Source organism: Bos javanicus, chromosome 23 (genome assembly GCF_032452875.1).
Source record: "Bos javanicus breed banteng chromosome 23, ARS-OSU_banteng_1.0, whole genome shotgun sequence".
NCBI lineage: Eukaryota > Metazoa > Chordata > Mammalia > Artiodactyla > Bovidae > Bos > Bos javanicus.
The window spans coordinates 17,907,943-17,920,639 of NC_083890.1; the positions used below are offsets into that span (position 1 = coordinate 17,907,943).

The 12,697-nt window shown below is 37.5% G+C and overlaps 1 protein-coding gene across 1 annotated transcript in view; it reads left to right on the forward strand.

Moving 5' to 3' along the window:
• The window catches only part of CDC5L (cell division cycle 5 like), a 44,195-nt gene that overhangs the window by 11,758 nt on the left and 19,740 nt on the right, over window positions 1–12,697 (forward strand). The window contains exons 7-13 of the mRNA XM_061398322.1: window positions 436–580; window positions 1,653–1,841; window positions 5,006–5,154; window positions 7,046–7,208; window positions 9,397–9,561; window positions 10,925–11,005; window positions 11,814–12,056. Of these exons, the coding sequence (XP_061254306.1) occupies window positions 436–580; window positions 1,653–1,841; window positions 5,006–5,154; window positions 7,046–7,208; window positions 9,397–9,561; window positions 10,925–11,005; window positions 11,814–12,056 (1,135 nt within the window). The remainder of the gene's footprint in view (window positions 1–435; window positions 581–1,652; window positions 1,842–5,005; window positions 5,155–7,045; window positions 7,209–9,396; window positions 9,562–10,924; window positions 11,006–11,813; window positions 12,057–12,697) is intronic.

Genomic DNA, 12,697 nt, shown 5'->3' on the forward strand with positions numbered 1-12,697 from the left:
TGTTTTAATTTTGTTCCCTTCCTTTGTTTCCCTTTTTGTATACTTTATCATTTTCCTAGTACAGACACATATTTTTGTATGAATGTAGTCATGATATAGGAGTAGTTTTATGGTTTTCTTTTCATGTTATATGTAACATTTTGCTTCTCATCGTAGTCTTTATAGTTACATAGTTTTAATACTTAGTACTTAAATTACTTAGTGTATCTTATTTTCTTAATAGTTCTATTGCTATTCTATATTCCTTTTGAATATAGTAGTTAAGTAATGTATAGGAAAAGGAAACAGCTTAATGTATATAGTTTTGTCTTTTTATTAGTACTTTTCTTAAGAAGGGATTATTTTGTTCAGAGTATATGACTATTTATATGGCTTTTAACGTTATTGCCTATAAGTAACTTTGAAAAATTTGTTCTCCACCTTGATTCATGACAGTGAAAAAGAAGGACGAGATAGGAAAAAAGACAAGCAGCATTTGAAAAGGAAAAAAGAATCTGATTTACCATCAGCTATTCTTCAAACTAGTGGTGTTTCTGAATTTACTAAAAAGAGGAGCAAACTAGTACTTCCTGCCCCTCAGGTAATCTGATGAAAGTAGGTTTTTCACTGTGTGAACTCACATGCTTTTATACATTTTTTCAGCAAATGTTTGCGGGTCTATGTGCCAGGCTTTCTTTTAGGTGCTTGGTACTCCTAAGAAATATTAGGCCTTGAACTTCTCATGTGATGGTTTAGTAATTAATTGCAGCAATTTGTCAGTAGACTGGGGCTCCAGGCCTCTTTTTTTTGTAGCTGGTAGTGGTGGTATTTGGCCTTGTGGACTTCAGGTGACTGTCTTTTAGGGAATGTTTGGTTGTGTCGTTCTTCTATTTTGAGACAGTAACTGTGAGAATCAATGTGGGAGTTGTGGAGAAGAAAAAATTGATTCAGCTCATTGTAGGCTCTGTTCCTATGGCTGAATTGTGGTTGGTCAGAAACATGGGGATTTTGAATAAGCTTCTCTTGCATTTTGATGAGTACAGCTCTGTAGAATTGGACAGTTTAATGGAGCAGAGGGACTGGATTTAGGAGGTTTGAACAACTTTAGCCAAATGAATGCCCTGGCTACATTAATATAAAATTCTTGGGTATAAACATAAAATAGTTTTGTCAGATGCTATCATTTGTACTGGTGATATTTCTTAAATTGGAATTTTGCCTGTAACTTTTTTTTTTTTTAATAGTTCTTAGGATATTTATTTTGGTAAAATTACAAAAATAACACCTTTTGATTTTCTTAGGGATTTTTGTGGCTCAGTGGACTCTGTGATATTTTAATTTATTTTTAGTATGCCCCCCCAATTGATAAATGGTTTTGTACAAACACTATTAATTTATAGTCTTGATTTATTAATATATTGTTTTGAGACAATTTCAGTATGGAAATAGAAGAATACAGTTTGATACTGTATCATGTATGGAATTTCCCCCATACTTTATATAGGGAACACTTTAAAAAACTATTAATTTATGGAAATTTTCAAACCCACAAAATAAAGAGTAGTACAGTGAACCTCTGTGTACCCAAGCAGTTCATCTTTCTAGAATGTGGACGTTTTAAGCTGTGTTATTCTCTGGTTAAATAGTGCTACTATGATAACTGTTATCTTCAGATTTCAGATGCAGAACTCCAAGAAGTTGTAAAAGTAGGCCAAGCAAGTGAAATTGCACGTCAGACTGCTGAGGAATCTGGCATAACAAACTCTGCTTCCAGTACTCTCTTGTCTGAGTACAATGTCACCAACAACAGCATTGCTCTGAGAACACCACGGACGCCAGCTTCCCAGGACAGAATTCTGCAGGTAGGCTGCCATGGGGCAGAATGAGCCTTTCACTTTGCCTCCTGTCCTTGAAAGTGGTATAAAGGAGAAGACTAAATGGTTTGGTTTTGTGTCTCTTAGCATAAGCAGTTTAAAACAGTCCTGAATGCATAGCTGCTAGAGATTTCCATGGTAGGGAAGCTAAATCTTGTCAGTAAAGCACAGCATTTAAAAATTACACATCACCTAGCAGTCCTGGAAAAAAAAATCATACGTGTGTAGTTAGTAATTGTATTTATTTGGCTGTGCTTGGGTCCTGGTTGCAGCACACAGGATCTTTCATTGCAGCACACCGATTCTCTAGTTGTGTCCATGGGCTCCGTAGTTGGGGTGAGCAGGCTTGCTTGCTCTCTGGCCCATGGGATCCTAGTTCCCCCAACCAGGGATTAAACCTGTGTACTCTGCATTGCAAGGTGGATTCTTAACCACTGGGCCACCAGGAGAGTTCCCTGTAGTCAGTAATTTTTTTTTTTTACAGTGATTTTTAAAACTTCCTTGTGATTCTATACTTAGCATGGCATAGACGGCCTTCAGTACTATTTCCTTCTCGCTCCTTAACGTATAAGGTGTACAGCTCTTTGTGTTCCTAGGGTGTTAGCATGCTAGGTAAAGACAGACCTCACAGAATACTATTGAGTCTTTCAGCACTCCTTACATCTCAGTTTTCTAAGAGTCAAATATAATCTTAAGGTCTTGATTCAGGAGTCAAACAGTCCTATAAGGCTTTGTAAGAAAACAGTGCTCCTCACTGTCTGCTTTCTAGAGTTATCAGTGACAGCTCTTTGTTTTCACCACTGTAATGCTAAGACACTTGTTTCATGATGGTTTTATTTTCAGTTTAAAGCATTTTTTTTTTTCCACTTAGAATTTAAACATTTGGCTCTCTCATGCCCTCTGCCTCTACTGTGCATCCACACTCTTTCCATTTTCCCGTCTTCCACTGTAGTTAATCATAATTTTGGTTAGCTCTATATTTATGGTTTACTTTATGACTCTGTGGGGCTTCCCTGGTGGCTCATATGGTAAAGAATCTGCCTGCAATGCGGGAGACTCAGATTCTGTCCCTGGGCCAGGAAGATCCCCTGGAGGAGGGCATAGCAACTCACTCCAGGATTCTTGCCTGGAGAATCCCATGGACAGAGGAGTCTGGCCGGCTACAGTCCATGGGGTTGCAGAGAGTCAGATACGACTGAGCAACTGTCACAATCACTTGTGACTATGCAAACTGCGTTCACTGCTGACCTACAAGTACCTTATGATTATTCTACTGCACAGTGTTTTGTTGTTCTTTGGATTAATACTTATCTTACTTAGTTGCTAAGATTTTTGATTACTTGGCACAAATTCATTTCTGGATCTGGACTTTATAAACTGTCAGTCTCCTGTAATCTGGTCAAATTTTAGGTATTCTTATCTTTTTCAGCACTTGAAGTCTTTCCCAGAATTTCTGAATGTTCTAGTCTGGACTGGATTACTCCTTAGATCTTGTTTATGGCTTGTTCTCTTGCTCTCCCTTCACTGTCACCCTGGAAAGTTTTCCCTTGGGTCTCCTCTTTGCTGGCTCCCATGTCTCTTGCTTTCTTGGTTGGCTCCCTAAAGTGAGGCATATCTGTCGGTAGCTTTCTGAGGAAGGTTTCGTGGGAGATGGAATTTTTAAGTCTTGAATATCTGTAAATTACTGTTTTACTCTCTTAATTTGCTTGTACAACTGGGTATAGAATTCCAGATTGAAAGGGTTTTTGTTGATAGCTTTGAAGGCGGTGTTCCAGGGGCTTCTGACTTGTGCATTTAAGGTTAATAGGAAACCTGGTTTTTTCCTTTGGAAGCTTATATGACCTCTTTTTCACATGCATATTTCTTGATGTGGGTTTATTTTTAACCACTGTACTAGGTACTTGGTGAGTTTTTTCATTCTGTAGACTCATGACCTTCAATTCTGGGAAGTTATTCTGAAAATTAGAAAAATTTCCTCCCCTTCATTGCTTTATTTCACTATTCCTCTCTGGTTTTCTGTCTTAAGTGACTTTTTTGATTCACTGCTAGGAGATTTTCTGAATTTTACCTTCATACAGTTTTTAAATTTCTACTGTCATATTTTAAATTTCTGAGCTCTCTCTTTTTTAATTAGACGGGTATATGCATGCTAAGTCTCTTCAGTTGTGTCTGACTCTTTGCAAACCCATGGACTGTAGCCCACCAGGCTCCTCTGTCCATGGAATTTACCAGGCAGAAATACTGGAGTGGGTTGCCATTTCCTTCTCCAGGAAATCTTCTCAACCCAGGGATAGAACCCATGTCTCCTGCATTGCAGGCAGTTTCTTTACTGTCTGAGGCACCAGGGAAGCACGTGTGTGTGTGTGTGTGTGTGTGTGTGTGTGTGTATAAATATATATATATATTTTTTTTAAGATGCAATTTATCCTTTTATAATGTACAGTTCAGTGGTTGGAGTATCAGTGTTGGATTGTAAGAAGAGCATGTGAGATGAGAATTACTTGGCTGTGACTCTATGGAAAATGTAGCCTGCCACAGACCCTGAATTGGGGATTAGGAGTTGTGGGTGCTGTGTTAGTAATGAGTGCAGGGTTATAGTAGAGGGACTGTAAAGAGAGCATGTCAGTCCAACCTGAAAAGGTCAAGCAAGACTTCAGAAAGTTATCTGTCTTCTTGAGTTTTCTTATGAAGTAGATAGACCAGTTGGTAATATCTTAACCTCACAGTGGAAGAAACTGAGACTCAGAGAGTCTAATGAAGATTGGATCAAGAATTCGTGATAAAGCCAGACTGGGTGTTCTGATGTTTAGCTTAAGCTCATGTTGGGAAAGTTGAATTCTTAGTTCTTCATGTAAAGAGGCTTGGCATGGGAAATAGGAAAAGTTCTTGGGTAATGGTTTTCGTATGTGAGGCCACAATCACATATACATTTCTTGACATATAAAACTATTTCAAAACTTCTGACATGTTAATGTCAAAAAGAATGGAAGTATTGAATTCTTCCATGGTTCAATATTCTTTTTCTCTCTTGGTTTTCATTGAGAAAATATGTAAGAATTGTGCCTGCTTTTTGTGTAGTAGGGCGATAAGAGAGGGGTTTGCTAAGCTGTCTAAACTATTAAAACATGCTTGTTTACTATCTTGTTAATCAGGAAGCGCAAAACCTCATGGCTCTGACCAATGTGGACACCCCATTAAAAGGTGGACTCAACACCCCTTTGCATGAGAGCGACTTCTCAGGTGTGACACCACAGCGGCAGGTTGTACAGACTCCAAACACAGTTCTTTCTACCCCATTCAGGTATTGTAAATAAACAACTGATTTCTGCTCTAGAAAAACCTGAATCCGAGGACTTGGACAATGTGTTTGCTTTAGAAATGTTGACAGAAAATGGAAATTAGTGTTTAACTTACTTTTAGAGTTCCCCTCATTCATAGAAGCAAATAACATTATAGTATTTAGGAACTAGTCAAATACTACATGAACCTTCCTTCTTTTTTCAGAGTTTCTGGTCCTGTCACCCTGTTTGTGAATACTTTTAATCTGATTTAAGAAGTAGATCCATCCGTTATTAATGATGATTGGTGACTTTTATAAAAATTGTAATCCCTTTTATGCATGTATTACTGTTGCTTGTTCCCCAACATTTTATCATGAAAATGTATAACATTAAAAGAGGTTGAAAGAATGGTAAAGCAAACATCCATATACTCACTACTTGATTCCATGGTTTAGGTTTTATTGTGTTTGCTTTATCATGTATCCATCCAGCCATCAGCCTATCTTACATTTAAATACATATCAAAGCAAGTTGCAGGTATTAGTACATTTCACCCTAAACACTTCTTTGTCATATAAATCATTGACTGGAGTTCAGTATTTGTTTATACTTCTTTTTTTTTTTAACTTCTTTTGTTTTAAGCTACTGTTTTTAAAGAATTTTTAAGATACAAATATTATAGAAACAACGTGTATTAAAATAGAATTTGAGCTTTTAAGGTTAGAAATAGTTGGGGTTTACTATTAATTTTAAAATTTGTCCTCTTACTGGTTAAGTATGTGAAGCATTTCTGACTGTTATAGCTGTGCATGACAGCAGGATCAAGAACATTGGCAGTGAAAACCTTATGTGACATAATACTTACGGCAAGGCTTGCAAGAGAGCCTAATCCCTCTTTCTCCCGTGTATGTCTTGTTTCTCAACTAGATTGTGAGCTCCTTGGGGGCAGGAATCACGTCTTATATGGTAGCACCTCACCTCACCTCTGGGAACGCTCTCTGGCAGCATCACCTGTCTGGAACACAGCCAGGATTCAGGAAGTAATCAAAAAAACAAAAGTCTTTGAACATATAAAAAGAAAATTATTTATTTTTGGCTGCATTGGGTCTTCATTGATATGCGAGGGCTTTCTCTAGTTGTGGCAGTTGGGGCTTCTCTCTAATTGTGGTGCACGGGCTTCTCACTGTGGTAGCTTCTCTTGTGGTGGTGCACGGGCTCAGTGGCCCCAAGCATGTGGGATTCTCCTGGACCAGGGATGGACCGGGGATTGCACCTGTGTCCCCTGCCTTGGCAGGCAGATTCTGAACCACTGGAATACCAGAGAAGTCCGAAGCTTTGGACGTTTAAACTGTATGGTATGAAGTTTAGGGCTTTTATTTCTGAGAGTTTCTAGGACCTAACTCAGAACAATTCATATTTAGATGTGATCCTAAAAGTCTGGTGTTTGGTTTCCAAACAAACTTGAAGTATGCATACCTGTGATGAGAATGTGATGGCCAACAGCTATAGGCAGGGAGGAGACATGATAAGTTGAAGATACTGAACTCAATGAGAGTCGTTTGGGGTCTTAAGTGTGGTGGCCAACCTCCCTGACTACTGTGTGTTCTTAGCCACCCTGATGTGTTAAGAAAAGGTTGAAAAATGTTTTATGGACCTAGTTAATAAGGTGAAAAAATACTAGCTATCATGACTTTATTTCAAGTATTAAAATAAATACACTGCGTGTAAATGCTGAGTTAGCTGAACCAAACCTTTATTTTAACCGAGAGGTCTAACTTAAAACCAGATAGGGAGACAAAATTTTAGGAATCTTTATTTCTTTTCTTATAAAATAATTTATGTGAAAAATATTTGGAAGCACAATTCAAATAAAGTTGGCACTTTCATTAACTAGAATTTCTGTCTTTCTAGGACTCCTTCTCATGGATCTGAAGGGCTGACTCCCCGGAGTGGGACGACTCCCAAACCAGTTATTAACTCCACCCCGGGTAGAACTCCTCTTCGAGACAAGTTAAACATTAATCCTGAGGATGGAATGGCAGACTACAGTGATCCCTCTTATGTGAAGCAGATGGTCTGTGTCAATTCTCTTTTAGTACTTTTTTAAAAAAGTTAAAATCTCAAGGGTACCAAAATAAAAATTTTCCCCTTGTCAGTGCGTATTTCATATGCCTTCAGATTCTGTAACCTGCAGACACTAGAAAAGGAACATGATTTGTAGGACTTGAGAAGGGAAACCTTTTGGTCTTATTAGCCTACTTTTTCTTATTCTTATTTTTCAGTATTGATTATGCTGATAGTAACGCTCCTTGTATCTTTTGTGATTTTTAATTTTTATTATTTACTAATTAATAGTTTAGCTTCTTGAATGGTACACTGATTTTTTTTCCTATTAAAATAAGGTATGAATTTCAAATGCCTCATAAATTAGATTTTGAACTTTGATTCCTCTGTTTGCCTCTGTACTTTTAGAAGGACAAAGTATCAGAGCCAAGTTAATTTGATGTTCATTGCTGACCTTAATGAAGTTTTTCTTCTGTATGTTTTGCAAGGTGATATAGAAAGCTAATTATAAAAGTTACAGTTTTATTTTTGATCATGTTATTGCTTTTATTACATTACTACTGAGCCTTTTATTTATACCATGAAAGATCATTGTGAGATTTAAAAAAATGAATTAAAAGACGCTTACTCCTTGGAAGGAAAGTTATGGCCAACCTAGATAGCATATTCAAAAGCAGAGACATTACTTTGCCAACAAAGGTTCGTCTAGTCAAGGCTATGGTTTTTCCAGTGGTCATGTATGGATGTGAGAGTTGGACTGTGAAGAAAGCTGAGCGCCGAAGAATTGATGCTTTAACCGTGGTGTTGGGAGAAGACTCTTGAGAGTCCCTTGGACTGCAAGGAGATCCAACCAGTCCATTCTGAAGGAGATCAGCCCTGGGTGTTCATTGGAAGGACTGATGCTAAAGCTGAAACTCCAGTACTTTGGCCACCTCATGTGAAGAGTTGACTCATTGGAGAAGACTCTGATGCTGGGAGGGATTGGGGGCAGGAGGAGAAGGGGACGACAGAGGATGAGATGGCTGGATGGCATCACTGACTCGATGGACATGAGTCTGAGTGAACTCCAGGAGTTGGTGATGGACAGGGAGGCCTGGCATACTGCGATTCATGGGGTCGCAAAGAGTTGGACACGACTGAGTGACTGGACTGAACTGAACTGAGTGGTGGTTTGCTTCTATTTTACAAATTAATTCTAACTTCATGTATAAATTTGGTTAGTTGAGAATTTTTTTAAATGTTTGGATTGATACCATGTAATGCTGACTCTGAATGGCTACATAGGGATTAAACAAGTGAAGAATCTAATGTGTGTAAAAGCACAGATCTGGACACTTCATGGGATTGAAAGTTGAGTAAAGATGTCCCTTGTCTTAAAGAATAGTTTATGCTCTGGAGAGATTGGCAGTACTAAACCAAATCCAAAAATAATTATAATATAAGAACAAAATAAAGCCCTTTGAGTAAAACCAACATGCTAAGGGTGGCCAAAGAAAGGAATAAATCACATTTGCTGGGTGGGTACTAGGAACGCCTTCCTTGAAGGAGGTATGCTCGGAAGTAGGGTGGGGGGCTGTCCCATGTGGAGATCACAACATGAGTAAGCATGGAGCATGTTCTGGACGTAGCAGCTCACCTGGTCTTCCCTTCTTGCATATATGTGACGGACCAGTAGGGAATGAGACAGACAGGTGAGCTGAGGATGGACTGGGGAAGACTTTGGGTACTAGGCACTTTGAGGAAGTATGAGCTGTTTTCTTTGGCTTGCATATGACCTGTTTTGCATGAAAAAGAATCATACACACAAATTCAGCTGCCTTTTCAGATTAGGTTTTATTTATCCAAGGACAAATTTACTTTTGAATTTGTTCTTTCATTTCCCATTAAATTTCAGAAATCCTTAAAAGGAAATCCTAAAGGACTTCTTGTTTTTTTGCCCTCCAGAGGTATAATTCTCAAACCTGCTATTAGACTATCCCAGAGTAAATTCATTGACCACAAATCTAAGTTTTTATGATTGGGCTTAATGTAGGGAAGAAGTAGAGATAAAAATTAAACAAAATTTTGTCTCAACCCTTAAGTTAGGGATCATTTTTCTAGAATTAAAATTAGGCTAATTGTGTTTTAGAAACTCTTACACAATATTAGTTGAGTATTTTAATGTGTATAAATTGAGAAAGACTAATTTTTTTCTACAGGAAAGAGAATCTCGTGAACACCTACGTTTAGGATTGTTGGGTCTTCCTGCTCCTAAGAATGACTTTGAAATTGTTCTACCAGAAAATGCTGAGAAGGAACTGGAAGAGCGTGAAATAGATGATACTTACATTGAAGATGCTGCTGATGTGGATGCACGGAAGCAGGTGGGTGACGACTGTTAACATGTCCCAGGATCTCTACTTAGTGTTTTTTTCAGTATTGAAAAAAATTGCACTAAAGGAAAGTACTTAGATCAATCTTGATAGGTGTTCTTAAAATGTATAATCATACACGTTGCAGTTTAAATATCCTCTGTCAAATTCATTATGCTCCTTTAAAATATGTGTAAGTAGTCTATTAGATATTGCTTTCACTCTTGCCAAGACCAGTCTTAACAAGTACATCTTATTGATTGATTTGTTGGTTGGTTGATTTGTTTCTTCGTCAGTGTAAACTAATGGGAAGTTTCGGGTAACACAGGGAGCTCAACACGGTGCTCTGTGACAAGCTAGAGGGGTGGTATGGGCTGGGAGGTGGGGGGGCGGTTCCAGAGGGAGGGAACATATGTGTATTTATGGCTGATTCAAGTTGTATGGCAGACGCCAACACAGTATTGTAAAGCAGTTATCCTCCAATGAAAAAGAAAATTTAAAAAATGTGGATTTGGAAATTCAGAGTGCATCAGAATAAAATTAGTAACACCTTGTACTAATATAGTTTCTAGTTAATTATTTTTCGTATGTACATAACGACCAGGTGATATAAGTAGGCTAGGTATCAGGTTCATTTTAGGAATGAGGAAACTCAGGTGAATTAAGTTAACTGTCCCAGGTCTTATGTCTTGAAAGTGGTAAAACGAGCTAAAACTGAGATCATGTGATCCCCTTCAGGACTTCTTGTTGCAGCCTATTTTGGGATATTTTTAGAAATTGAATCACTTCTAGGGATTGGAGTGATGGAAGTCGTGCTTTAGAGAGAAACCACATGAATGTGCTTTTTGGTGGGGGATGTATGATAATACTTTATGAATTTAGTTCTCTTCCCTATTTTGAGCTACATTTATTCTAAAAAATGGTTTAAAGTTTTCTTGTGTCAACCTACATTATTCGTAATTTAAGAGTCATAAAACTGCACCCTTGCTGGCTGGGTTTTTAAATAAAAAATCAATAGCTTCTGAGGTGGAAGGGAAAGGTTGTATTGCAGGAGGGATAATTGGAAGCATCCCCTCTAAGTTCAGGACTTGGTCTTTTAGACAAGAAAAGAATGATTATCTGATTAAGGGAGCCATGCAAATCTGGAGAATGCTTCTAGTAGCTGTTGGAAGTTCTTAGTTTGTGCTGTAACATGAGAATGAATAGACTGGCTAATTTCAGTGGCGTTATATTGCCTTTCTACAAACTTACACAGATTACTACAGCTTTAGTTCTTGAACATACATGTTCTTATAGATGAAAGTGTTTTCACCTTTACTGAAATGTGTCAGATACTGTATAGCTGTAAAAATGGTTATAAAAATAATTTTTCTAGGCCATACGAGATGCAGAGCGTGTAAAGGAAATGAAACGAATGCACAAAGCTGTCCAGAAGGATCTGCCAAGACCATCAGAAGTAAGTATTAGAATTTCTGCCTTAGGAAGTTTTAAGTTTCTTTTTATGTGATTGATGTATTTTATATTATTCATAAAGTCTGTAAAACAACATTTCATCTACTTTCTGGAATATAGTAAAGCAGTTCCCAGATCCAGTCTTTTAAATGCTTCACTGGTACAAATAAGAATTTTGAAAGAAGAAAATAATTTCTTTTGAAAATGTTAAACTGCTTTAGGTATACCTTGGAGATACTGCAGCTGGGTTCCAGGCTACTGCAGTGAAATGCACGTCACTCAGTCAAGTGCGGATTGTTCTGTTTCCTTGTGTGTATAGAAGTTACATTTATACTAAACTATAGTTTTTTAAGTGTGCAGTAGTGGTATGTCTAAAAAAAGTACATACCTTAATGTACTTAATGTACATAACTTGATTAAAAGCTACTTTATAGCTAAAAAAGTGCTAATTATCGTCTAAGCTTCTGACCCTGAGTCATAATCTTTTTGCAGTAGTAGCATTAATGATCACAGCTCACCATAGCAGATAGAGTAGTAATGAAAAAAATGTTTGAAATATTGCAAGAATTGCCAGTGTGACATAGACAAAATGAGCAGATGTTGTTGAAAAAATGGTGCCAATAGATTTGCTCGATTCAGGGTTGCCACGAACTTTCAGTTTGTGAAAAAAAAAACACCTTGTCTGCAAATTGCAGTTACAGGAAGCACAGTAAAACAAGGTGTGCCTGTATTTAATTCATTGCTGGAAGAAGTAGTAATAGTAGTATGTTGCAGTACTATGTTTAATAATTGTACTTGTTTTAAAATTTTAGGTAAATGAAACAATTCTAAGACCGTTAAATGTAGAACCACCTCTAACAGATTTACAGAAAAGTGAAGAACTGATCAAAAAGGAAATGATCACAATGCTTCATTATGACCTTCTACATCACCCTTATGAGCCATCTGGAAATAAAAAAGGAAAAACTGTAGGATTTGGTACCAATAATGCAGAGCACATTGCCTATCTGGAACATAACCCTTATGAAAAATTCTCCAAGGAAGAGCTGAAAAAGGTATCATTGAGTATTTTTGTCTCAGGATTTAAGTATTTGTTAGATACTGTGTATCATGGACAAACATGAACATATTTTCCTATATGGATGTTCATAAACAACAGAAATATATGGTTAAGAGAGAAATTTCATGTTAAATGTTATGCAGACATCCTCCCTTCTCCCCTCCCCTCTCCACAATGTTCAATGATAGACCTTTATCAGAGAGACACTGGCTTTGATGACAGGGTGTTTTTGTCTCATGGGTGTGTGCCTCATTTATCGTTCCTACAGTTGTCATTTTCTGGGTTTAATTTTGCTGTCTCTGAATAGGGTGGGATTGCCTTTAATACTTAAACCTCACTTACCTAGAATACTATGAAAAAACAAGAATGTATTAAAATATTTACAGATTAAACCTTTCATCCATTCACAGAAAGGAAATACCGTTTACTGCATGTATTTCCCTGACATGGTTTCCCCCTGCCCTTGTGGATAAGGAAATAAAGAAATGTTTTCTGTATGATATAACGTCTGTCCTGCCTCTTCCTCCATATGCATTTTATTCTTTCTGCTTTGACAGAGCAAACAGCTGTGATTGTGCCTAGAAATCTGTACAGTGATACAGGAAAAGAGAGTTGGTGTCATGGTTGGAAGAGGAG